The following is a 25233-nucleotide window of genomic DNA, read 5'->3' on the forward strand; positions in this document are numbered from 1 at the left end:
GGGTGAGAAAAAAAAAAAAAGTTTTCTGTGTGCACATGAGACGTGAACGACAGGAGAATTTCTGCCTAATTGTGGCCTGGAGATGGAAGTGCAGGACGCGGCCGTAGGTGTTCAGTTTCTCAACAGTGAAAACATTCATACTGCAACACTTCCTCTCACCTATCACGCTCTCTATCGCTCTCTCTCATTGGTGCTTGATGTGTGTCCAGTGTGCTGAGCACTCTCTCTCTCTCTCTCTCTCTCTCTCTCTCTCTCTCTCTCTCACCCTCTCACTACCTTTCAAGCAGGAGCATTAACACACACTGATGACAGTTTCCCTATCTGTCAGCGCCAGCTCGTCCGATTAACATTCTGACTCCGTTTGTCACTGCCTCTTTCTGCGGGATCTTCACTTTTGTATTTCTGTTCTCGCGTCTTGCCGTTGCCTCCTGAATTTACTCTAAACAGAGATGAGGAGGATTTCTTCTTCGTCCTTTTTTTCTTTTTTCTGCGCCATGCTGCACTTCTGTGTCGTGGTTAAGCCAGTGACAAGCGAGCAGAAGGCAGGACGCTTCTGAGGGGCACTTGCATGCGGAGTTTTGAGTTGACTGTTGCCGTTGTCACAATCGTCTGCACTGAGCCCTAAAATACAGTTAGGGCTCTCCCCATGGAGCCGTAGGGAGCGGGACATTCACAGATGTCCCTGAGGGATTGGCGGTTGACAGGAGGAGTGAAGAGGAGAGAAGCCCTACGATGAATCGCAAAGAGCCCAAGAGGTAACCGCCAGGTGTGGGAATGTGTGTGTGTGCGCGCTGATAGTGATTTTATTTAGAATCTCCCTCCCTTTGACTTTAACTTTCACTGTCTGCTATTGAGCTGGTGTGTGTGTGTGTGTGTGTGTGTGAGAATGCACCCGTGTGCAGTGCAATCTTCTGTGGTTATGTTTCCTTTTTATTTTCTCCAAGCCTGTGGTTCCTGTTCAATTTCTACAGAATTATGCATGCTTTGCTTTCAATTCTCTATGGTGGAGGGCTGCTTTTATAGCCACTTTTAAAAGGCTCATCGGAGGGGCTTCCGTCTTTTCGTGGTGCATGTAATTCAGCGTGGTTCATCTGAGTTGCTGCTTCAGTGGCCATGCAGAAAGAGTTCACGTTAGAAGGACAACACACCTAACCTAAATATTGTGGCTGAGGGTGCGAGCGTACCCCATGTTTATGGTAGACACACAGTCCAGTGGGTCCGACTGTGCCAAGGTGACTGGTACTCTGTGTTTTTTGGAAGATGCAGTAACGTGCTGTGAGGCATTCTAGGTGTGGCATTATGACTTTCAAGGTGAAAACAACAATTGCAATGGCCCTTCATTTGTCAGAAAGGCCGTGCCGTGCATGCAGTGCATGAGCTACAATACATGTACAAGATATTGTCCCACTGAATGGAAGTCATTTTTATACATTTTTTTTTTAGTCAAAATTAAATCCAAAGGCTGAGCAAGAACATGCAGTACGTCGCAGAACCCGAAGACATAAGTCATATTTACATATCAGCAGGGTCCGGCTGGTTTTTGTGTGTTTCCAAAACACATGAAGAAATTGGCCACTATCTAGTTTAGACCTTTAGCGCTTATCAGATTGCTTGAAAATGAGAAGTTGCGTGTGCATGTGTGCACTGCACGAATATAATAACACACGTATTATTATCACACCCCATGGCTTAATGCGGAAGGTCAGCTGGTTCTTCACTTTAGAGCTAACCCCTGACCACACTTTTCAGCTCAGCATCTCAAGCCAGTTACAGCAAACCTTGGGTACAGGAGCAACTGATGGGCCGGCCAAAACCGCGAGGAAACTGGGAATCTCTACAGGTGCCCTGGCTGGCTCACCTGACTGGTTCTGTTCCAGATATCATATGCAAATGCAGAGCCTGGACACGCAAATGTCCTACCCAACCTTTTCCTAGGAACTGCAGTGGGACACCAACTAATTGGCTATGCTAATTGTTAAGGTATTTCCAAAAAAAAGTAAAGTGTACAGAAATAAGTTACTAAAATGATCATTTGCATAACAACGTAGAATTGGTTTAATGTGAAGAACAATAATAACCAAACTTAAAGGCTCTCGTTTTGCACATGTGTGTTTATAATTGAGAGAGACTGATTCTGAAATATTGGATTCTGTAGAAAGCTTGGTAGGGGAACAGCAGGGGATTTTCCAAGGAGCGTTCAAGAGAACTATGATGAGTGTAGTGCCCGGCAAAGACGGGAAGTAAAGGTGATCACGAAAGAGCCGAAACAATAACCATCTACCTGTGGCAGCTTGTTAAATAGGCCGTTTTTTATTCAAATTCCTGAACTTCCACGGAAGCATGAGGCATTCCTAGTGAGACATGAATCATACGCCAACTAATATTTGCATCCCTGCGAGCTCTAGAGGCAGCACGGCTGTGTGGGCCGGTGTGGTGTGTGTCTTTATCCATGTTTATATGTGTTGTAACGATGAACTCGGGCATGCAAATTCGCAGACAGGCAGGGACTGTAAACAGGAATTTACATGGGATCTGGGTTCAACAACGGCGAGTGTGTGCTGGTGTGTATTCGGTTGGTTTTGGGTTAGGTTTAGGCTCAGCTATACTCCATTCGAAATTCTTGATAATTCATCAAAACAATTTGAATACTCTCAGTATTATATTTTTTTAATCTGTGATGTTTTATAATTGAAAATGAATTTTGTTGCAATTGTTATTTGTTTCTATTTTATTTGATTCTATTTATAGGGTAGTAGTAGCCTAGAGGGTAACACACTCGCCTATGAACCAGAAGACCCAGGTTCAAACCCCACGTACTACCATTGTGTCCCTGAGCAAGACACTTAACCCTAAATTGCTCCGGGGGCACTGTTCCTGTAACTGCTGATTGTAAGTCGCTCTGGATAAGGGCGTCTGATAAATACTGTAAATGTAAATGTAAATGTATAACAGTCAAGATCAGAGTTACCAATGGGTTTTGTAGACAAATATGCCACATGCAGCAACTGGCAGAAAACCCAGTCCAAAGCTGTGGACATTTCAGGATGTGAGAGTGGACAGGCCGAGCTCAAGTACTAAGGGAGAATTGAAAATGCAAGATGGGTGCACGGCAGTGGTGAGGAGGGGAACAAGTGCACTTTTGGTCATTCTTAGAACGCGTCACCACTTCTCCGAACTCACAGGCTTCCTGTTGCCACATTGTTCATACTTACGGTCTCAGACGTGAGGCCAGAGCACACAAAATCGCTGTGTGAACCTTCATCAGCAGACGTCTCTGCATCTGCCCTGGTTGCGTTGTTACTGGCAGGCGGCACTGAGCTCCTTTTACTGTTTTCCTCTACCCTTAGGCATAGAAACCATATATTACCAGGCAGACAGTTGAAACCGAGAACGTCGTGTGCACTTTATAGATTGCCGATGCCTGCTACAGTCAACAGAGTGGAGGATAAATGCATTGACTAATGAAACATAAACACATGGACTATAAACCGCTTCTCCATTTAGAGGAACACACACACACACATGCATGCATGGCATGCTATTTGTTAGAAAAGCCACAGTGATCAGATTGCTCATCTCTCGGCAGTCTTTTTCACACGCAGTCGCATGCCCTGAGACGCACGTGTGTGTGTGTGTGTGTGTGTTCCCCGCACACATCTATAGCAGACAGGTGAGAAACATGCACAATACATACACAAGCACTGTTGACCTCTGCACCAGCTCCCAACAATATGAATACACAGAACTAAAAGACACAAAAACACAGACACTCACACACACACAAACACAGAGGTCATCAGAAGAGATACAAAAAGTGGTAGCACACTCATTTCTGCAGTTTCCTGTCTGAGCGCATAGACCGACACAATTGTTCTGTATGCTGCCCCACTTACCCCCCCCCCCAACAGGGCTGCGTGTCTGAGGGTCTTTCACTTATACTGCATGTGCCCTCACCGTTTTGTTCTTCTTTTTCCTCTCACACTGCAGGCTCATAATATTTCATCATCAGTTTAATTGGAAGTACTGCCATGAACACAAACCATTGCATTTGTGAGGACTGTGCTTTTTGTGTGCTTTTGTGCAACCGCACAAGGAGACGTTCAGGCACGAACTGCCAGAATGACACAGATAAATCCTTATCTTATTAGATCCTCCTGTTATATTGGTGATATGTCACCTTAGCCCTGCCGGGTTTTCTCAATGTCTAAACCTTTTTAACTGACTACTCTGCTGCTTTGAATAAAGAGCATGAGCTGCTTGTTAGCTTGTGCGCATGAATGTTGTAGATGCACCACAGGCCAGTTTCATACAAGACATCTAACCACAGACTTGCCTTCATGCATAATAACGTCAATGGATAGAGGCATAAATGCTTTTATTCTGTGGCTGATGGTTGTATCCCACATGCTTGTAACCTGGTTGAGGACTGGTGACACAGAATATTATTTTGCGTCCCCCCCCCTTTTTGCCTGTCAGGAAATCTCGTCAGGACAGCGTGGCCGGGCTGAAGAGTCGACGCCCGGTACAGCGGAGGATGACATGCCCCAGCCCTCAGGAGATCAGCCGCGCCCTGCAGTCACCCACCTCCAACTCCATCAGTCGTTCAGCCACACTTGACGACCTTATCCACCGCTGCCTGGTCGGTTTTGGTACGTGTGTGTGTGGGGGGGGGGGGGGGGGGGGGGGGGGGGCTTTCGTCTGTTGTGCCGGTCAGAATCTGGCCAGTGATGAAGGTCAAGAAGATGACGAACAAAGGCTGTACAGCTGGGCCACAGTCTCCACCTCCACAAATATATTGTTTGAGGTACAAATATATTGTTGAGGTATAATGAGGTACAGGCTTCATAAAAAGTGAAATGAAAGTGAAGTGAAAGCGATCCATTCTCACGTGCCGCAGCACCCAGAGCACACAGTGAAATGTGGTCTCTGCATTCCCGTGAGGGAGCAGTGGGCAGCCATGACAGGCGCCCGGGGAGCAGTGTGCTTTACTCAGTGGCACCTCAGTGGCTGCCCCAAAGTGACCATTGCAAAACATGTATGACATTCGGTTTACACGAGATATACACAAGTTCATAAAACTGTGAGCCTGTGTGAGATCTTTGTATAAAGAGAGAGGAGGCGATGAAATGAGAGGCAGAAACAGGCTCTGGCTGCAGGCCCCTAGTTCCAGTTTTTTGGTCCACAATCTCTGTGTCCAATTCAGATTACATAAACCGTCGATGAAAACGTGGGAGAGAGGGGGGAATAAAAGGAGAGGTAGAGAGGGGGCAGGCGTGCGAGACGGAGGGCAGACACACAATCGGGCACTGTCTCATTAGCAGAGCAGGACAAAGCCATTCCCACCACTGCCAAACAGTGGATATTATCTCTCAGCCTCTCCCAGAAAACACTGACATGCACAGGACACACAAACAACCGGTGAACTATAGAATGTGCACTGTGTTGCAGAGTTAAGACCGTATTCTTCATCTTCCTTTGGTCACTATTGAATTCCTTCATAAACGGTTTCAATGCAATGCAAAAGCAAACAACAGGTGCTCAACACAGGAACTCTTTCAGGACTACTGGAAAAACACCCCCACTGTCTAATTTAAATAGGGTGGTAGTAGCCTAGTGGGTAACACACTCGCTTAAGAACCATTGTGTTCCTGAGCAAGACACTTAACCATAAGTTGCTCCAGGGGGGGACTGTCCCTGTAACTACTGATTGTAAGTCGCTCTGGATAAGGATGTCTGATAAATGCTGTAAATCTAAATGTGAATGTAACTTAATATGGTAGGCAGAGAGGCCAAGAGTGTGAAATGCTGTCATCACCGAAAAAGGACCTTTATTATGAAACATATTGTTTTGTTTTTCATTTCTTTGTTCACTAGTAATCCTTACTCATGTTATTTCATAGTATTTAGTCTTCAGTATATAAAAAAAGAAAAAAGGACCATGAGTATGTTTTGACTGGTGTATATAGGTATAGAACCCACTATAGGTGAAGAACCCACTTGGTATGACATATAGCCACCATATATCATCACATTCTAACAATGTTGTGTGTGTACTGGATATGTTGCAGATTCAGAGGGGAGGCTGTTGAAAGGGACCCACCTGGTCAACATGACGCTGATGATGCATAGCTGGGTGGTGCCCTCACACACGTTCGCCCATAAGCTGCTTTCACTATATCCTTTACTGACCCACAATTCATTGCTCTCACACAACACAGTCCAGCATTCCATTTGAATCCATGTGTAGGTTGAAATGATGCTTCACTTCTTTTTCTGTACAAAGTGACCTTTTACCAGGTGAAAGAACTTACCATATGTATACTGACATGCGTATCAATAGTATAAAATGACTTTTACCCACACAATTAAATAGATTTTTCCCAGGATCTACAGCCAAATGAAAATGTCTGACATACGCTTTATGTTGTCAAACTTGTTAGAGTTCTGTTATTTTTAATTATTCCTTGACTACTGTTTACCTACAAAGATTGTCCAATAGAGAAGAGAGCGCAACGACGCCCACAGATCTACCATTTCTTCAGGTCCGTGTGCATCTGTCAGTTGTTCACTTCCTGTGTCCCCTCTATGTGTCAGGCTGTGTTGTAATGTATGGTAACATGTCCTCAGGCATTGGATCAGTAAATTCCCAGTGGTGTTTGAGGCCGATCCCTTGCTGGAGGAGGTGATGGCGGACCTGTGGGCGTTGGTGAGGGCTGAGGGGAAAGACCCAGACTGTCAGATCATTGACACACCCTATCTGTGAGTCATGACAGGGAAGGATAGTGTTGACTCATCTGAATGTATGAACATTTTTAGCAGAAATTAAGAAAAATAACTATTTGAATTATGTGGAACTATGGGCTGCCAAAATAAACGTTTTGCTTTATTTGATCTAGTAACCATCCTGTGAGCATTTCCCACGCCCCTTCACCCTCAGTAAAGAAGAGGAAAGTCTCTCTGCTTTTTGATCATATGGAACCTGATGAGATGGCAGAGCACCTCAGCTATCTGGAATTTAAGAACTTTTGCAGCATTTCAGTAAGGAGCCTGTGTTGCTGGGCTGCTAATCCTTTCAGATTACGCAGTGGAGTTGGAGGTCACCCAACTGTCGAATCCATGTGTATGAGCATGTGTGTGTCATCTTTGTGCAGTTCCTGGACTACCGCAGTTATGTGGTGCATGGGTCAGTGAGGCACAACCCTGCTCTGGAACGTTCAGTCATGCTGTGCAACGGCATCTCTCAGTGGGTCCAGCTGATGATTCTCGGCAGGCCCACAGCACAGCAGAGGGCCGAGGTCTTCACCAAGTTCATTCATGTAGCCCAGGTAACCACAAATTCTCTTTCTTTCAGTCATACTGACATTACCAAATGTAATAATTACATACCTGTCAGGTGTATATTGTAAGGATATAATTCATGATGTAGTGTGTTGAGAGTGCTGGTATGATAGCAGACATGGACTAAGATGATCATAACAGAGACTGTGATTGAGATGGACCCATGAACAAGCAAAAAAATCAAGGCAAACGGTGGAGAAAGGGAGGAGATGGATGCTACGCAAGCATTGGAGATGTAATCTTTTGTCAGGAGCAGGTTTAAATCAAGTAGGATGGAGGATAAAAGCTGTCAATCAACAATGGCTCATCCCATTTTAAATAGTTTCTTCTGTGTATCAGAAATAATGATAAAAAGGACTGGGTGGCCAGCTGTATCTGATTGTATCATAGTGTCCAAGATTTCCATTTGCACAAAAAAGATTGGCTAAAGTGGTAAAATAAATATGCTCTTCTACACCTTGACATTCCACGGGTATTGGTTAGCTCGCCAAAGTTTGCTGCCTGAGTATTATTACAGGCAAGTATAAGGTTTCATACAAATCATACAAGAAATATGTCATAAAAACAGGTAATGATGAAGAGTGACATTAAAAGAAATTGTACCATTTTTCTTAAATAAACGTATAATGCTAGGAAGTTGCATAATGTCAGCAAGCTGTAAGAAACAAAATGTAAGAAAAACCTTTACCTTTTCGGTAAGCACCGCATTGCAAGACCTAAGGAACAAACGCAACAGCCCGACCACTGTGTTACGGGTTGATCAATAGGGGCACTGTATGTACCCTGGACCTCTCTCACTCTTTCCTTCCTATCCCCCGGCCCCCCTTCTCTCCTTGAGCAGAAGTTGCATGCCCTGCAGAATTTTAACACTCTAATGGCGGTGATTGGAGGCCTGTGCCACAGCTCCATCTCCCGCCTTAAAGACACGGCCGGTCTGCTCTCCTCTGACGTCACAAAGGTACACAACTCATCTATTGCTCTCATCTAGCGTTTTACAGTCATTCTACTACCCAGACCCATCCATACTCATATCAGTAGTGGTAAAAGTAATAGTAATAAAAGTCCAGGGCAAGAATTGTTTGCAAAGATATTTTGTGAAATGAGTCGTGAAATATTAAGGTTTTTTGCATAATAATGTTGTGAGTGTTGATGGTTCTTTTAGCATTTTCTTTTATTTTAGACATACAATCCATCTAGACTGGCAAATCTGAGTTAAAGGGTTTTGTATAATAAACAACATAACAATTCTGCACAAAGATGCCCTTGTTAGCTGCACACAACATAGAATTGAACAAAACACAGACAGCTTTAACAAGACGAAATGTGGGAAAGAGAACACTGAAATATGAAAACACAAAACACTGAATTAGTCACTAACGGCGGCATTGAACTTAAACAATGACTGAGCACAGAACTCATTTCACAAGCTTTTATTAGCCACTCCGCGTCATGGCCTCACATGGGCAGTTTTTGCACTTTATTAAATTTAACACTCAGTACTGTTTTACTGCCGTGGTCCACTTCTTTCCTTGAGCTTTGTTGAATGTTACTTTCATTTTTGGTTGCTCACTCTCATTGTCACCAAGGACAAACCCTCTGGAACACAGTTCCTCACTGTTTACTCTCCATACCAGCCACAAACCTGACATTATTCAACTTATTGCTGAACTGAGCTCTAACAACAAATTCAGGGTGTTTCGTACTGCATTTTCAGAACAGGCCTGGAAATACATTCAGGGGCATGTCCCAACTATGAAGTTATGCTGTTGTGCACCAGTTTAGATGTCACTGCTTGATTCTGTGTGTTATAACTGCAGCATCTTACCCAAACAGACTGTGCTTTGATTGTATCTGTGATGTGAAACGCCCAGGTAGCCATTCTGAGAATTTGTGCTGTTTAGTTTGTGTAGATGGTTATGCACCTTTAATATTTTTACAATCCTCAGTTGTTATTACATTAAATAAATGTGCCACAAATGTCCAACAAGTTACAGCGATTGTAACAACAGTTTCTCAATGCAACTTCCAGGCTCTGAGTGAGATGACGGAGCTCCTGTCCTCCTACAGTAACTACAGCAACTATCGTCGCATCTACAGTGAATGCACCAGCTTCAAGGTTCCCATTCTGGGCGTGCACCTGAAGGACCTGATCTCGCTGAATGAAGCATTGCCGGACTACCTGGAGGACAACAAGATCAACCTGGGCAAGCTGCAGCACATCTACAGCAACATCAGCGACTTGCTGGCCATCCACAAGTGCAAGCCCCCCTTCGAGGCCAACAAAGACCTGCTGCACCTACTAACGGTAAGAATGGGAGGGAATAGGAGTTGAAGAAGCAGACGACCTATTTGGTTTGCATTTGGTGTATCCTTTTTACAGAGATGGTTTAGTAATGCTCTACAAATGTTTAATGATGACACCTCATGTACAGCAGGAAGCAGGCACTGAAGTTTAGATGTGTCATGTCATACATGAACAAAACTTTTTAGAGGAGGATCCATCTAAAGTCTGCATGTTGGTTCCATTTCACAGCTTTCCCTAGACCTCTACTACACAGAGGATGAGATATATGCACTCTCCTACGCCAAGGAACCCAAGAACCCCAAAATTCAGGTCAGTGACTTCCTCCGTGGCCTTTGTCGGGTGCTGATAAATAACGTTTGCATATTGGATCTTTTTCATCTTCAAGACTGTGGTCTGACCTTGCAAAAGTTGCTCTGCAACGGAGTATCCCTCCCCACAATCTGAATACACGGTTCTGGTGGAGAAGCACTTCAAACAAAACCACATGAAGAGCATCAGCATGTGATTTGATCTGCTGCCTTATCATTTCATGCAGCCATTTTATGTTGTATGTGCAGAATACGCTACCTCTACGTGTTTCTCTGCATGTTTTCGCTTTCCCCTGAACTCCCCTCCGAACAAGTAGCCTCTCCACATTTTACATGATACTAGAATTGTGATTTAAAAAGGCACACAAGAGTCTATTTCAAGTAAACTGTGCAAGTGTGGAAGCTAGAGCATAAGTAGGGTGGGATTTAAGTAGGCCGTACCACTGCAGACCACTGAATGTTTTAGTGCCAAACCAACAAAAAAAAAAAGCCACATCGTCAGCAAGAAAACTAAGATATTAGCCATTAGTGGCTGGTTTGGTGGATGTTTTTTTTGGGGGTGTTTTTAAAAGTAATTTCAGCCCTGATAAGACAAAGGTATTAGCATAAAAACATTCAATATTTGGTGGAAAACCCATAGCTGTGAAAATACCTGACATCCATGTCTCCCTAAAGCAGCTTTAGACTTACAATCAGTTTCTTACAATTGAGTAACAGAATTTCTTTGATCGGCCACCACTGGCTTCGCAAATAAAAACCCCAAAACACCATAAAGTGCACTGTTTTCAAGCTGGCCCTAAGCACAACACTGCATCCTCAGGATTCACGTAAATATATAAAACGAGAAACGAGAAACGATCCATTTGACGGTGTGTAATTATTGCTGTCACCCTAAGCATGATCTTTAACCCTTAACAGTGCCTTTGTCCTGACATATTTGTCCTTTTGAGTCTTGAATGAATCTGCAAGTCCAAAACAAATTTACCTTTCAAAAATGGCTGTAAAAGTATTCTATATTAATATTTTTTTCACTTTAAACAACTACTTATAATTAATTATTGGAGTTTTTGATAATATAAAGGCAAGGATGGTTACATAGGGAAAAAAACATTTATATTACAAGGAAAAATTTACATATAAACATTTACATAAAATACATTTCTAGAAATATTTGGTTATTATTAGAAGTTAGACACATGCCTTCAATACAACATCAACAACAATAATGAAGTTTTAAAAAAAATTATATCCTTTGCCAAATTGGACCATATTCACAGCCAAAATGGCTTGAAGACAAAAAAAAAACTGAATCAAAGTGATTGTCATTGTGAAACACTGCAGCACAGCACACGGTGACACAATGAAATGTGTCCTCTGCTTTTAACCATCACCCTGCGTGAACAGTGGGCAGCCATGACAGGCGCCCGGGGAGCAGTGTGTGGGGACAGTGCTTTGGCACCTTGGCGGATTGGGATTCAAAAAGGGGCCGCTTCCTTAACCACAAGACCACCACTGCCCCACTGAATCCCTGGGATCTTCCGTACGGTTAATAATGTTTTTATTTTTTATTACTGTTGTTATTATAGCGAGAGCTTTTATAACGAAAGTCTTTCACACTCCACATTTCACACTTTCACATTTCACTTTTGAAGTGTTTCTGTTCTGCGATCATGACTGCATAATTGCATATTTGTAGCAGTAAAGCACAAAATCCTATGTCAATAAATCAATCAACAAATAAAAACTCTTTCTCCATCTATTTCCAAATACAGCCTGTGGCTCCTGTGAAGCCACCTGTAGTTGCAGAGTGGGGCTCAGGAGTTGCACCCAGACTGGACCCTGACACAATTTCCAAACACGTCAAACAGATGGTGGACGTGAGTGAGACGTGACGTTGTGACAGAGCGGTTCCTGTTAGGTCACTTTCACTTCCCTTTATGCTACTGCTGTGTCTCCTCCTACAGTCCATAATGAAGAATTACGACTTGAACCTGGATGGCTACATCTCTCTGGAGGACTTTGAGAAAATCGCAGCCAATTTCCCATTCTCCTTCTGTACCCATGAGAGTGACAGGTGAACCTATCCAGCAGAGCTCCGCTACATTATAATAAAATTAGTTTCTGAAAGAAGAGAGCTACAATATGTCACAGACAAAAGATTTTGTGTACTCTCAGTGTTCAAATATTAAAATGCTCCCTTTCTCATTCCCTTTCATTCCTACTTAACTGATTCACCATCAGGGAAGGAGAGATCAGTCGAGAGGAGATCACCTCGTACTTCATGAGAGGGATGTCAATATGTGCTAAACTGGGCTTCAATCTTCGCAATCTGCACAACTTCCATGAAATGACGTACAAGAGGCCAACCTTCTGTCATGCGTGTGGTGGCTTTGTAAGTGATTGTGTGTTCCTGTGTGTTACCATATAAAATGCAGAAGTACTCGGCCTGGTCATTAAAGCGATATTCCTGGATCTCAACTGGAGCGCTCAGCTGCAATAATTTAAAGGTTGATCAATGCACAGATGACATGCGCATTTATTAGCGCATGTCAAAAATTCTGTCTGTTTTGACCATAATAAATAATCTGTAGTATAGGCCTGTTCAGCTAGTTTACACTGGAGGCTATTTCATTCATAATATGAATATTATTTCTTGATGACTTTGACATAATGTCAGTACTACACTCAAAGATATTAACTGTACTGCATATGAATAATTGTATCTAGCTGTGAAAATGAACTATAATGTTACCACTATGTGGATCAGTATGGGTATCACAGTTTAAAAACCAAAGTTTTTTTTTTAAGTTAGAAGTTGCACATGATTAATATGGAGCTCCTTGTGGACCTGAAGGACAGATGGTTGTCTAGTAACTAAGCATGAAAAAATGCATTATGAAAGTCACAACATGGTATCAGTATGATGTGTTTTTTCTTGCTTGTTTCGATAGTTATGGGGAGTCTTCAAGCAAGGTTATCACTGCAAAGGTCAGATCAAATATGATATTTATTCATGTAGAGCTTCATTACATGAAAAGTGGTTCTAATCACATTCTGTCTCTCAGACTGTGGAGTGAATTGTCATAAACACTGTAAAGACCAGGTGGACATGGAGTGCATGAAGAGGTTCCAGGTCTCAGGCAGTTCATGTCCCTCCACGCCGGCCCCCACCCTCAGAGTCAAGGGGAACAGTTGGAGTGAGTTCACCCGAAATCTGTCTGTTATGAACTTGACATGAACAAGGTTTCTTCTCATCTTCCATAGTTCATTTAAGCAGCTAATGCTACAGTGTGCTGGGCTTTATTGCAATGTGTACCCACTGAACCTCTTTTATCATACAGTTTTGGATTTGCCTTTTTAATGTATTTGCTCTGTGTGTGACTAAAGGGTGGATAATTCTAATTTTGTGTCAATTAAATAGGCTCAGAAGAGGAAACTTTTGTGTTCCCTAATGGTAATGAGTCAGAGTCCAGCAAGACTCAGACCACCCCAGAGAACAATGCAGAAGGCTCCAAACTCTCAGACCAGTCCACACAGACAGATCCCGGGGTGTGGACCCCAGAAAAGGAGAGGAAACTGAACCACACAAAATCCCACCCCCTACTTTCTTCAGTGGAGAAGGTACTGCCATTCACTGAGCTTTTATGACAACAATTTACTTTTACATTTACAGCATTTATCAGACGCCCTTATCCAGAGCGACTTACAATCAGTAGTTACAGGGACAGTCCCCCCCTGGAGCAACTTAGGGTCTTAAGTGTCTTGCTCCGGAACATGTTGGTAGTAAGTGGGATTCGAACCTGGGTCTTCTGGTTCATAGGCGGGTGTGTTACCCACTAGTCTACTACCACCCTAATCAAAACAGACATTTGCACTGGCACATCAGCTATTTCTGACAAGTAATTGTAAGACACAATAAGTCTGGTAATTGTCATTTATTATAAACCATCCCTCATGGTGACAATGATTTATTTTTTGCATGCATCAGTTTTAAGGTCAAAGCTACATGAGATTGCTGTCTCTTTGGTGAACCCCACATCAAAGCTTGATAGGGCGCCATCTTGCAGACGAGCAAAGAATCCCACTTGACAGCCAACTCCATTACCAAATCCTTCTACAGAAAGTCTACTGAAGGCAAATCAAACACGAGTGTGAAATGAAACATCATAATAGAATTTTGAAAATGTTACTAAAAAGTATGTGCCATAATAAATATGGCATTGAATGTGAATGTGCCAAAACTATCTTTTCAGTAAATTTTTTGTTTTCTATAGGATGTTTTCCTATGCATAAAACCCATGCCTCTTGCCATGTATTATAGTCTGTGATGCCTTTTTATTGTTCTGCTTGAGTCAAATAGGACATAAAAAATAAACAAGTAGTACTATGATTAATATTCAACTGAAATTATAGTAGTATATGCTCCTGTTCTGAGTATGTTTAATTGGTTTTTGCACCTCTTGCATCACAATTCATGCATAAATGTGTTATTGAACTGCATAGCAGTGAAAATATTTCTGCTTTTCATTACCCAGAGCTCCTCACTACCTACCAGAGCACGGGGCTCTTCAATGCCTGTGTCCATTTTGCAGAAGATGGAGGAGCTGCAACTTCAGCCAGACAAGAGCAGAGAGCCGGACTGAAGAGTGATGAAAAGCATTCCTAATAGACTTTTAGGGGGTTGGTAATGGGACAAACCTACTTTACAAGATGGAGGACCTACCCAGGGTCAAAATTCACATCTGATTTTATGTAAATCCTTTTTAGAGATCTCATGCAGTTTAATATGCCAGTGTGATCATGAGGACAGTCACTCCAAGTTTAAAGCTTGAACGACAACCGAAGGTGAAGTAACTACAGTGAACTGCATTAACCTGGGTGAGCTCAACTCCATGGCCCAGTCCGTTTTGAGACGATACTGTGAAATACCAACCTTCGCCTACAAATCTCAAATCTCTTAAACATTATTTAATCTGTTGGTGAACCTGCATAATCAAAACAGACTTTTGCACTGGCACATCAGCTATCTCTGACAAGCAATTGTAAGACACGGTTGTTTTCACTACGCATCAAGCAAGCTTCTTGCGAGCATTCACTGCCGTATAAACAGTAATGTTTCAGCCGAGCCCCAGTGGTTTTTGTTCACTTTCTAAATGGAATGTTATCAAGAAAATGCCTAACCCATAGGGGGCATCTTTGTGGTGCTGAACTTTTTTCAAAGATGACTGGATAAATCCCTATGATCCATCTCAGTGCCTTACACAAAACCAGCATAAATAAAATGGAGAAAGATGAAATTTAGCATAATGGCACATAAACAGAATGCAACTTATGGCCACAGTGCCAGTTTGGATGTTAAGTGTTGTGCTAACATTTCAGTGTTGTACCTGTAGCATGTTCTATATTCAGGTGTTAGTAAAACCAGGGTAAAAACTACGAATGTTTTATTTATTGTGGAAAAAGTAGCAAAATTTTACAGCATGTGATGAGCTACTCTGTGGGTAGTTGTTTCTGATTAAACTATTAAATGAGCTATATGTGGTATTGGAAATCTGATTGTATGGTCTGTTTAAATTGGTATTAATGTGAATAAGCGCAACAAAATGAATAGCAGCCATTGAAATACTGTAGCAGAATGTACATTTTGACATACACAACACAATTCACAGAGGATGGCTATGGACTCTTGAGAATTTATTCCCAAATAGAAAAGAGACTGACCAAATTCAACACGGAACACAAATTTCTTTTTTTTTTTTTTTTTTTCCTTTACAAAATATTGCATTCTAATCTACGGAAGGTTGGCAAACCATAAATTGTCAGAGCAATACCTTACATGGGTTATTTAAACTTGTTTGATTAGGAACATCAAGCAGTGCTAAAACATCTCAAATTTACACAAAAAATACATTTTAAAATGGTAATGACCATTAGAGGCTTTCATAATGAATCAATCTACCAGTCTAATGGTACTATGCAATAACAAAATCAAACTGTCAATCAAAAAAAGGGAAGAAAAGGGCACCACTGGTTAAATCAAAGACACCAAACAAATTCTGTCATAATATGTTGCCAACAAATCCCACAAAACCCACAGCCCACAGGTAAAAAATGAATTCTTTTGTGGTTATGATTATGCTAGTCTGCAATTATAAAAAAATAATAAGCAAATTGTTGGAGTTGCATTCTCATAATGTACATCCATTGCTGAGGGGCTTCAACATGTCTACATGTCTAGTCTACAGAACATGTTAAACCTCCCTCCACAAAACAACTAATCTCTACAAGTTTCATGTTTGCAATAAAGAGTCAATTACGTACTGCTGAAAACAAAAAATTGTGCACGCATTTTAACTAACTAAAGAGTGGAGAAAGAGAATATTATGTGGAAAGAGTGAGATGATGTGGTTCTATTAAAATAATAATGAACAAAAAAAAAAAAAAAACATGAGCGAGTTTACATTTGATCTTAGACGCCATACAGTGAAAAGTAGCTCAATATTAATGGAGATCACGTGGAGGAAGTTTTACTGGGAGCCTTGAGAGCCCTGGCTGCCCTGCCCCTGGGTCTGACCCTGGCCAGAGTAGTTCCCATACTGGCTGTAGTACTGGTTCCACTGGCTCTGGTTCTGGTAATACTGCTGCCACTGCTGAGCGTACTGTAAACACAGAGCAACAGCAGACAGCTCAGTACGCGAGACAAACCTCATGTTTAGAGGGCAAAGCTGACTGAGGACAGACGCATACTCACCTGCTGGTACTGTTGGTTGTAGTTCTGCTGCTGGTTGTAGGCCTGACCAGAGCCTGAAGTTTCACTATAGCCCTGCCCATAGCTTGGGTACTGGCTATAACCGCCATAGTTGTACCCTTGGTTGTAGTTGCCTTGGTTATAGTTGCCCTGGTTGTAGTTGCCCTGGTTATAGCTCCCTTGGTTGTAGTTGCCCTGGTTGTAACCTTGGTTGTAGCCCTGGCTGTAACCCTGCATTTAAGAGGCGAAAAAAAATCAGTGTAAGGCAGAATCTCTCTTTTCGTGGGATGGGACAGTCAATGAGGCGCTCTGACGTATGACTGACACGCACCTGGTTGTATCCTCCTTTGTTGTAAGATCCTTGGCGGTTGTGGTTGTAACCCCCTCCGGACTGCTGGTTCCGGCTGTAACTACCTCGGCCCCCTGAGCCACCATCGCGGTAGTTGCCTCCCCAACGGTCCTGGCTGTAGCCACCATGATTGTACCCTAACAGAGTGACAGCAATTTATTATACAGCCAAATTAATTAGTAAACAATGTGCAAGTTGCAAATATATAAAAAAAAAAGTCCTTCATTCTTTTAAATTATGTGCGATAATCAGAGACTTTGTGTTATGAGGGCAGGTCAAACCTAAATGCATTATGGGTATTGTAGTTTTCACAAGGGCTTACCTCCACGGTAGCCTCCTCCACCGCCTCCGCCACCACCCCCACCAGAGCCGCCCCGGTTTTGGTAGCCTCCGCGCTGGCCGCTGCGGTTGTCATAGCGCTGGAAGCCACCACCGCTGTTGCGACCGCGGAAGCCCATCTGACGGTTGTCATAGCGCTTGTCAGGCGGGGGGCCAGCTTTGCGGCCCTCCTCGTTGTACTCCTTCACCAGCTTCTCTGCATCCTCTCTCTGAACCTCGGCGAAGATCACATCGTCCAAGAAGTCGCCCGCTTCCGGAAGCACAAAGTTGGCTTTTGGGTGGAAGCATCAGGGAACCAAAGGGATCCAGATGAAAGATGAAAAGGGACAGACAGAGCAAGATAGAGAAAAGAAAGAAAGAAAGGTGGGATGTGGAGATGGCCATCAAAAGCCACACCACCAGGAGACAAAAAGAGATCTTATTAATTAATATCACGTAATGACAGGACAAACAAAAGGGGGAAAAAAAGATGATAAGATGACAGTTACTGCAGGTAAAATAGAATCTGGAGCAAATATAACCCTCCAGAGGACCAGGATTAAATATTTGCTCTAGCTTACAGAGGGGGAGACGACTGGGGGCTTGTGTGGACAAAACCAAAATAAGAGTAATGAGGTAACTACAGGGGGATATTAACATGAATCAGGATAAGATCACTGCAAACTAAGTGATCCCCAAGGTCCTCAAGAGTGGACACCTATAAGCCAGGTCCAATTGTACTACCAGAGTAAATAGTATTGTGACTGATATTATAATATCAGAATTTTCTGCATTCACCCGGTTTGCAGTGCTTCAAGGAAGATACTAGTGTTTTGGGAGAGGTGGTGGGAGAGGGGGTGACTTAGTATGGCCAATTCTGGAAAAATATCAAAAATCCAGTCAAAAATAAGTTTCATACTATGATGAGAGGGTAGGGAGGAAAAGGGGAGGCATCTTCCGAATTTGACTTAAAAATAAATAAAAAAATCAAAACAAGAACATAAAAGACACAAGCAAAAAGTAGATCTTTTTTTTCTTTTATCTTTAAGTTGTTTCATTTTACAGTCATTCCTACCTTTCATTTCTAAAACAGCATGATCGGGCACATCCTTCCCTTCCTCATGAGTTTGCTTTAACGTTCGCTCTTTTAAGTCCTCGTCCGTGGGACAAATTACAATAGCCTTGCGTTGAAAACCTTCAAAAGGACGCATTTTTCGTCTCTGGGCTGATCCATATACATTTGTCTAGCAATGGTGACAAGAAAGAGGTAGAAGCTGTTTGTTATTGTTTACTTGTGTTATGAATTTCTGCTTTCCTCTCAAAAGAGGGGGAGGGGAGAGAGCCGCAACCCTGTAAGGACGAAGTGAGAGAGGTTTTCTAGCTTCCTCAAACAGCTTAAGGTCTCTCACAACTCGAAGTACTTACCTGAAGGTCTGCAGCATCTCACGTTAGACAGCACTGCACGAACACGTTCAGGGGACCCTTCTAACGAAGCTGAGATCATCGCCTCAACTAAATGTAATTTATGCCTCTATGAACGGATTTCGTAACTACTGCACAAAGGATGAACGGTGCATCTTGAAAGCATTCTAGAAAGCAAACAGATTCACATCTAGCCTGTTTCACGTGCACGCTCTACATTTAATGGCTTACTTCACAATGAACAAAGGATACTTCTAATAGCAGAATGTGGTAATCATGACAGAACAAGGATGATGATGATGATGATTTTCCTTTACTCAGCATTTGAACAGCCAAGTGCTCAAAAAACAAAACTGAGGTTAAATAAGTAATGACTGGGGCTGCACATAGAGGTGCACAATCTTCTGCAGATTTATGCCTGACGGCAAGCAGTTCTTTCTTTTAGCCAAGTCACCACAAACATGCTATGATGCGAGTCCACGGGTGAAATAAATCTAAATTCACAAAAAGCCCACATTCAAATCTAAAGGACCATGTTTGTGATGACCATGGAAATCTTTTTAAATTAGGAATAGTAAGAAACATTCCAAAAACATTTCGGGAATAGAATAGAATAAGCATAAACTGAGGTTATGTTTTTAAATATTAAAATGGCATGAACTTAAAAAGGCTGAGTGATGGACAAAGTTGGCTGCAAACATGCTTACTCCACCAGAAAATACATACTTTTTTTTTTTTTTACAAAACTGGTGTGTTGAAGTTACATCAAAACTTCCATCTAACCAAGAATCATGCAGCCCTAGTACAGACAGACATCCTACCTTAATTAAACACAATCGACCTGACTAATTTTACAGGGTCCCCCTACTTCACCTTTACTTACCTCGTCCAGACAAATGCTCTTCTTGGCCATGATCACATACAAACACACATAATACCAACCTGGAAATACTCACAGCTCCCATGGAAACCTCAAAGTATGTCCATGACCCTACTTACCTTGGATAATCCAGAAAAGAAACGCCCTAGAAAGCCAAAGGCAGTTAGTTTCCACTTACCTTTCATGTTTTACTAATTTTACATTAAACACAACACTTCCACAAATACACATTGCCGACTGTCTTTTTGAAAATCAAGACTATCAAAGGCTGTTTGTTTGTTTTTTTTTTACCATTACCATAGCAACAGAAGGTGTTTTCTTACTCACCAGGCAGACTTTACTTGTTTGTCAACATCTTAAAATTCTCATGGACTACTTGTACAGTGTTGGCAAGATTCACAAGACAATAAGCAATACATGAGAACGTGGAAAAGGTACAAAACGCATTAATGCAAGAACATTTTCCTGTGACTTAAGCATAACATCAGCCGATTCTTTACAATACAAGACAACAAGTCAAGCAACAAGAGGCTGCTCAACGCTTCTTCTACTCTAGCAAAAATTGGCTTCCTGAAAGATAAATAAATAAATATGACATTAGAAGAGTTTCACGGCTCATCAACACTTTCTTTTGTCTTTTGTCAGTGCAACGGACTGAGGAACATGTTGACATTACCTGGTCCAAAATGTAGTTCCGCTTCTTGCGGGCGGCGATCTGGATCAGTCGGTTGAGGCACTGGGTGGCCTGCTGTATGAGAACATCCCAGCGACCGGCGTAGTTGCGCTGGCGACGCAGTCCCATCACCTACAGCCATTTCACGCATACAGTTTACCAACTGAGAGAAAATTCAATCTTACAGATAAAAATTTTAACTAAATCTCATTCGCCTAGCCTTATATCTGTGAAAATATTTTAAAATAATTAACGAAATACATATCTAAAACATGATACCTTCATCTTCTCCATAATAGCATTGGTGCCCAATATGTTGTACTTCTTTTCAGGGTGCATCTCAGCATGTTTTGCTGCCCAGGTGGTTTTTCCACAAGCTGGCAGTCCCACCATCATCAAGATCTGCCAAAAATCCAGTCAAATCCAGTCAATCACATCACCTTGGAGGAGAATCGTTGTGTTCAGGAAGTTCAAGCTCAAAATTACCTCGCAATCAGCTTTGGTGGCAGGGCCCACTGTCCCCCTCGTTCGGTCACCAATGATGAGATCCTGGATGAAAACGTAGCCCTCTGGCACGGTGAAGAAGGGCTCCACCTTCTGACCAAAGTTGAACTCAATAGCACAGTTCTTAACTAGAGCGTGAGGGAAAAGTGCACGTCCTGCCAGCTCCTCTCGGGACACCTGGAACGCCACATCCAACCACTTCCCGTTCTTGGAGTAGGCCATCTCTACCCCATCAGCGCCGTCAAAGTCCTATAGTAGGCAGAGCAGTGTCAAAAGATTGTTGCCGGTAAAACCTAATCTTGATGTCTCCGTTAATAAAAGGCCCGTTTAAAGACTTTACAGGTCCTATTTTACTGTATTTTATCTGTATTTTTACTGTATTTCGTTTAACTTCTTGCATCATTGTAGTCAAGCTGGGTTGAAGGGTAAGCTCCCTGTGAGAAAACAAGATAGCCTGCATGCTGTCTCGAGGCAGACATGTGCGAGGGCGGATTTATCCTTTCGTACAGAAAGTGACGAGTGGATAAGTGATAGTCATTGAGAGTGAAATATCTGCCGTGGGTGTTGCCCCAGCAAACGTGAGGCGTTACATTGCTCGGACTGCTGCCGTGAAAGCACTTTTTTCCTGCTAGGTACATACAACAGCATCCTTGTGCATTGCTGAAGCCTGCTCCAGGTAGTCATAGCTTTGGCACCAGCTTCCAAATGGCTTTTCGTCAATACCCACCACCTCCTCTATCCACGCCCAGTGCCATTTATTCATTAGGCCTTTTATTGACATCTTTGGTGTTTTGACCTGGCTTCATAAACCTGCTGTAAATGACTTGCGGTTTGCATTGCCGGTATGGAAAACACAAAACACATTTGCACGTGGAGCAACAGCTTGAGCTCCATCAATCTGTTAGGCCAAGACCCAAGGTCCGCCCCTTCACTATTCCTGAATGGTTTAGTTGACCTACTGTTGGTGTGGCTGAGAGGGAAAGCTGCGCTTCTCAGGTCGAGTGTCAGATGACTGGGCAAAGGTAATATTTAATTAATTATTTATTCATTCATTCCCTCCTGCCACATTGGTCCGCCAGAATTCCGGTTCAGTGTCTGAATGCTATCAGGCCTGTGCATTACAGTACGTACTATAATCCTCGTTATAAATACTTTAAATAGTAAATGTCCGATAAAAGAAAGGAAAATACATAAGATACTTACAATGTAACAGCCAATGACATCATTTTCACCAAATTTCTCTCCATAATCGTCAAATTTGCAGTCTGTCGATTTCTTTCCAGTTCCTCCATAGCCATAGGAGAAAGGTTCCTCTCCTGAAATGAATGTACAAAATCAAATTGCATCTGGACTACAAAACCATAGGCAAGTTGGTCAATATGTGTGTGTTACATGCTCACTCACCAAGCTGTGTATTGCAGGAATCCAGAGACCACCCCACTCTCACAACATGTGGGTCAGGCTCACTGCTGGGCAGGTGCTTCACAGAAATCTCTTCAATGATCTGAGAAATGCAGATTAAGTAATAAATAAACCACAAACACAAAGCATGCTTCTAAAAAAAAAAGAAAAAGCAGAGGCTTCTGCGGTCACCTTCATTTCAAAGCAAACACGGCCCTTCGCTGCACCATATGAGGCCCGTGCCCCTGACCACAGGTAGGCAAAACCCTCAATTGTGAGAGGATAGCCACTGAACCGGTCACGTGACACTTTGAAGTGCAGATCACTATTATCTGATGGGTGGAGGGGAAAAAAAATAAATAAATTGTCTCACTTCATATTCATATCAACTAACTGTAATTAAATTAGATCTAGTAGCGGTCAGCAAGTGTCAGCAATAACTCACAAGTATCAATAGCCACCAGGCTGTCATCAAATTCTTCCTCTTCTTCCTCAACAGGAGGCTGTGGTGAACGAGACCTTCAAAATAAATAAATAAATAAATAAAATCGCCATAAGCTCTACAACAGTGACCAAAACTAACATTTCTATTTCAAACTCAATAACACTCCAATACAAAAAGCATTTATGAACATCAACCTGGATAAAGACGTCTGCCCAATGCCACAAATGTAATGCTTATGTAAACGTCTATACCTTTTGTCTTCGCGGTGCTCATAGTAGCTGTAGCCATGGCTATCGTCGTAAGACCTCTTCCGTCCATAGTGGCTGGAGTTGTCCTGCTCCGATTTGAATTCCTGCTGCTGGGCCTCTGCATCTTGCCACCGACTGGTCGAACGTTCAGACCCCTGATGGGGATGATCGCGCTCAGGCTGTGGTTCCTGCGGCTCGTTTTCATCTTCCTTTTTCACCTCTACTTTGGGTTCATTTTCTACGGAAGAGATTTAAACAGACCGTTATTTCTCATACAGGATATGTTACAGTTCTAAACATAATGAAATCACACAGATGGTTGACTTCATATGACACATTTGAACATGATGCATACTGTTGTACAATCAGATTAGAAAAACACAGCACCTAGGTTGAAATAGTATCAGGTCTCACCTTCTTCACATACAGGCTGTTCCTCCACTTCTGGCTTGGCCTCATACTGCTCTGCCTCGGCCTCATAGTGCTCTGCCTCGGCCTCATAGTGCTCTGCCTCCTCAGATTTATTAAAATTCACATCTGCAGAGAAGTCGGGCATACTGAAACCAATATCAGGGGCTTCCTTCGAGTCATACTCTTCACTTTGGCCACTGTCATCTTCCTGTTGTTCTGGATTAGCCTCTTCATAGCTAGGCTCCGCATCACCTGATAATTGGTAAAAAATACAATTAGGGGGAAAAAAAAAAAAAGTGTCATAATTAATAACAAATTTCTTTAATACTATAATGACTGTTGGCAAGACTGTACTAATTGAAGATACAATGCACAGCTCATAAATTAAGAATCTATTACATAACAAAGAGCTCTAACATGTGTTGTTTCCTTTAAAAGAAGAATGATAGAAACCAGTACCTGAATACTGGAAGTCCTCCTCGGGGGTCGACTCAGTGTATTCTTCCGCAGGGGCTTCAGACACAGCACCACCCTCCTCGACAGCCTCGGATTCCAGAGCAGCCCGAAGCCTCTCCACCAAATCTGCCTTCAGCCCACGAGTGTCCAAGCCACGTCGCTGTAGCTCTTCCTTGAGCTCATTGACTTTCAGCTTCTTCACGTCCACATTCATTGTGAAGACCAGACTGCAAGCCTATGCGGCACCGATATGAACAACTCTAGGAAGAAAAACAAGAATAACCAGGACAAAATTTGAATGTCATTTAAATGCATAAAAGACCTTCTGTAAGACTGGAAATTGCAAAAAAAAGAAAAGAAAAAAAAAAGCACAGAAATCCTTTCAGTTTCATTTTGAACGTCTCAACATCCATTTTCTATATGGAATAAGGATGGAGAGGCCTGCCTAGTACAGTAGTGTGATAGAAGCAGCAAAACCCATTATCAAAAGCACTTAATTATATGCGTTTGCAAGTCAGTGTCTTTGCCCTGTAGAAGCCTGGGTGTGAAAGCATTTTGAACCCAAGTCCTTAGCGGCACTTGTGTGCTTAGCGCTCAAATCGGATTGCGACTGCGCAAGCCCGCTGCTATCCGTGACATCCACAATAAAAAAAAATGATCAGTTTCCCCCAACCCTTTTTTAAGTGGTCGCCGCTGGTCGGAACAGCGTCGGGATAACGCACCTAGAGGATTGCGATAATCTGGCGCGAAGATGGCCAACACCGCCGTGTAGCCGAATGTTAGCTGCTTTGCTAGCGGATAAAAAATGGTGGCCGTGGGTCCGTAAACAACTGGTCTGCGCACAGTGCGTGGCTGAAAACGCGAGGTTTTGTATTTCCCTGTGTAAGTTGCACCGTCTCGCGTCGTTACGCTGCGGATGTGGAGGCAGAGTAGCGCCGGAACGCATATTCCACGCCAGCTTCTGCAGCGAACAGGGCGGTGCGGCTAACGTCGGCTAGCCGACAAACGTTCACGCTACACGCAAAACACGCATACGCCACCCGACGCCGACAACTTGCAAAAGTGGTCGCAGGTTGATAGCACGACGACGGCGGACGCGTCCGCTTGCTCGATGAGGCGGCAAACGTTCGAGTCCTACCTGCACAGGCCTAGTCGTGCAACTCCACCATCACTCCGCAGCGAAGCCCCGGGGATTTGCGCTTCCTCGTCGCTACGACACGTACTGCGTGGCGACCGGGATGAAACGCGCGATCGCTGCCCCCTGGTGGACTGAACGGTACTGCGTTCTTCTATTCCCTACGCGCAGTCGGCCCGTGAGAGAACATGTTGTGTTCCAACACATGCACCTCTAAAATTGAAAAAGTTAATTTTGCTGGTGGAAAATTTTGGCACAACGAATGGACGTACCGGTGCATGTAGAAAGAAAA

The 25233-nt window shown here is 42.9% G+C and overlaps 2 protein-coding genes across 2 annotated transcripts; one reads left to right on the forward strand and one right to left on the reverse strand.

Moving 5' to 3' along the window:
• The first annotated feature begins 278 nt into the window (after positions 1 to 278).
• rasgrp4 (RAS guanyl releasing protein 4) lies at positions 279 to 15507 on the forward strand. The gene is made up of 17 exons (XM_028961570.1): positions 279 to 755; positions 4477 to 4649; positions 6069 to 6174; positions 6480 to 6542; positions 6628 to 6759; positions 6897 to 7038; positions 7152 to 7325; positions 8180 to 8296; positions 9368 to 9643; positions 9872 to 9952; positions 11724 to 11828; positions 11916 to 12025; positions 12193 to 12343; positions 12903 to 12939; positions 13017 to 13148; positions 13373 to 13572; positions 14487 to 15507. Exons 1-17 carry the CDS (start codon positions 733 to 735, stop codon positions 14592 to 14594), a joined length of 2130 nt encoding a protein of 709 aa, XP_028817403.1. The 5' UTR covers positions 279 to 732; the 3' UTR covers positions 14595 to 15507.
• A 121-nt stretch (positions 15508 to 15628) lies between these two features.
• hnrnpul1 (heterogeneous nuclear ribonucleoprotein U-like 1) lies at positions 15629 to 25043 on the reverse strand. Its single transcript, XM_028961569.1, has 16 exons — positions 24945 to 25043; positions 23810 to 24066; positions 23354 to 23602; positions 22943 to 23177; positions 22692 to 22765; positions 22439 to 22578; positions 22250 to 22349; positions 22049 to 22161; positions 20828 to 21094; positions 20621 to 20743; positions 20345 to 20473; positions 18442 to 18610; positions 17371 to 17658; positions 17031 to 17185; positions 16703 to 16930; positions 15629 to 16610 (listed from the first exon to the last, which is right to left on the reverse strand). The coding sequence occupies exons 2-16, from the start codon at positions 24018 to 24020 to the stop codon at positions 16479 to 16481; spliced, it is 2613 nt and encodes an 870-aa protein (XP_028817402.1). The 5' UTR covers positions 24021 to 24066; positions 24945 to 25043; the 3' UTR covers positions 15629 to 16478.
• Between the last annotated feature and the right edge of the window lie 190 nt (positions 25044 to 25233).

Source organism: Denticeps clupeoides, chromosome 19 (assembly GCF_900700375.1).
Source record: "Denticeps clupeoides chromosome 19, fDenClu1.1, whole genome shotgun sequence".
NCBI lineage: Eukaryota > Metazoa > Chordata > Actinopteri > Clupeiformes > Denticipitidae > Denticeps > Denticeps clupeoides.

Excerpts from the sequence above, each read along its gene's own strand:
- rasgrp4 (XM_028961570.1), top strand. The coding sequence starts at position 733 with ATGAATCGCAAAGAGCCCAAGAG. Across the intron at positions 11,829-11,915 it reads ACGTCAAACAGATGGTGGAC|TCCATAATGAAGAATTACGA; the intron begins GTGAGTGAGACG and ends CTCCTCCTACAG. Across the intron at positions 12,344-12,902 it reads GTCATGCGTGTGGTGGCTTT|TTATGGGGAGTCTTCAAGCA; the intron begins GTAAGTGATTGT and ends TTGTTTCGATAG.
- hnrnpul1 (XM_028961569.1), bottom strand. The coding sequence starts at position 24,020 with ATGAATGTGGACGTGAAGAAGCTGAAAGTCAATGAGCTCAAGGAAGAG. Across the intron at positions 22,350-22,438 it reads GTGTTTGCTTTGAAATGAAG|ATCATTGAAGAGATTTCTGT; the intron begins GTGACCGCAGAA and ends TGCATTTCTCAG. Across the intron at positions 17,659-18,441 it reads TGCTGTTTTAGAAATGAAAG|CCAACTTTGTGCTTCCGGAA; the intron begins GTAGGAATGACT and ends TCCACCCAAAAG.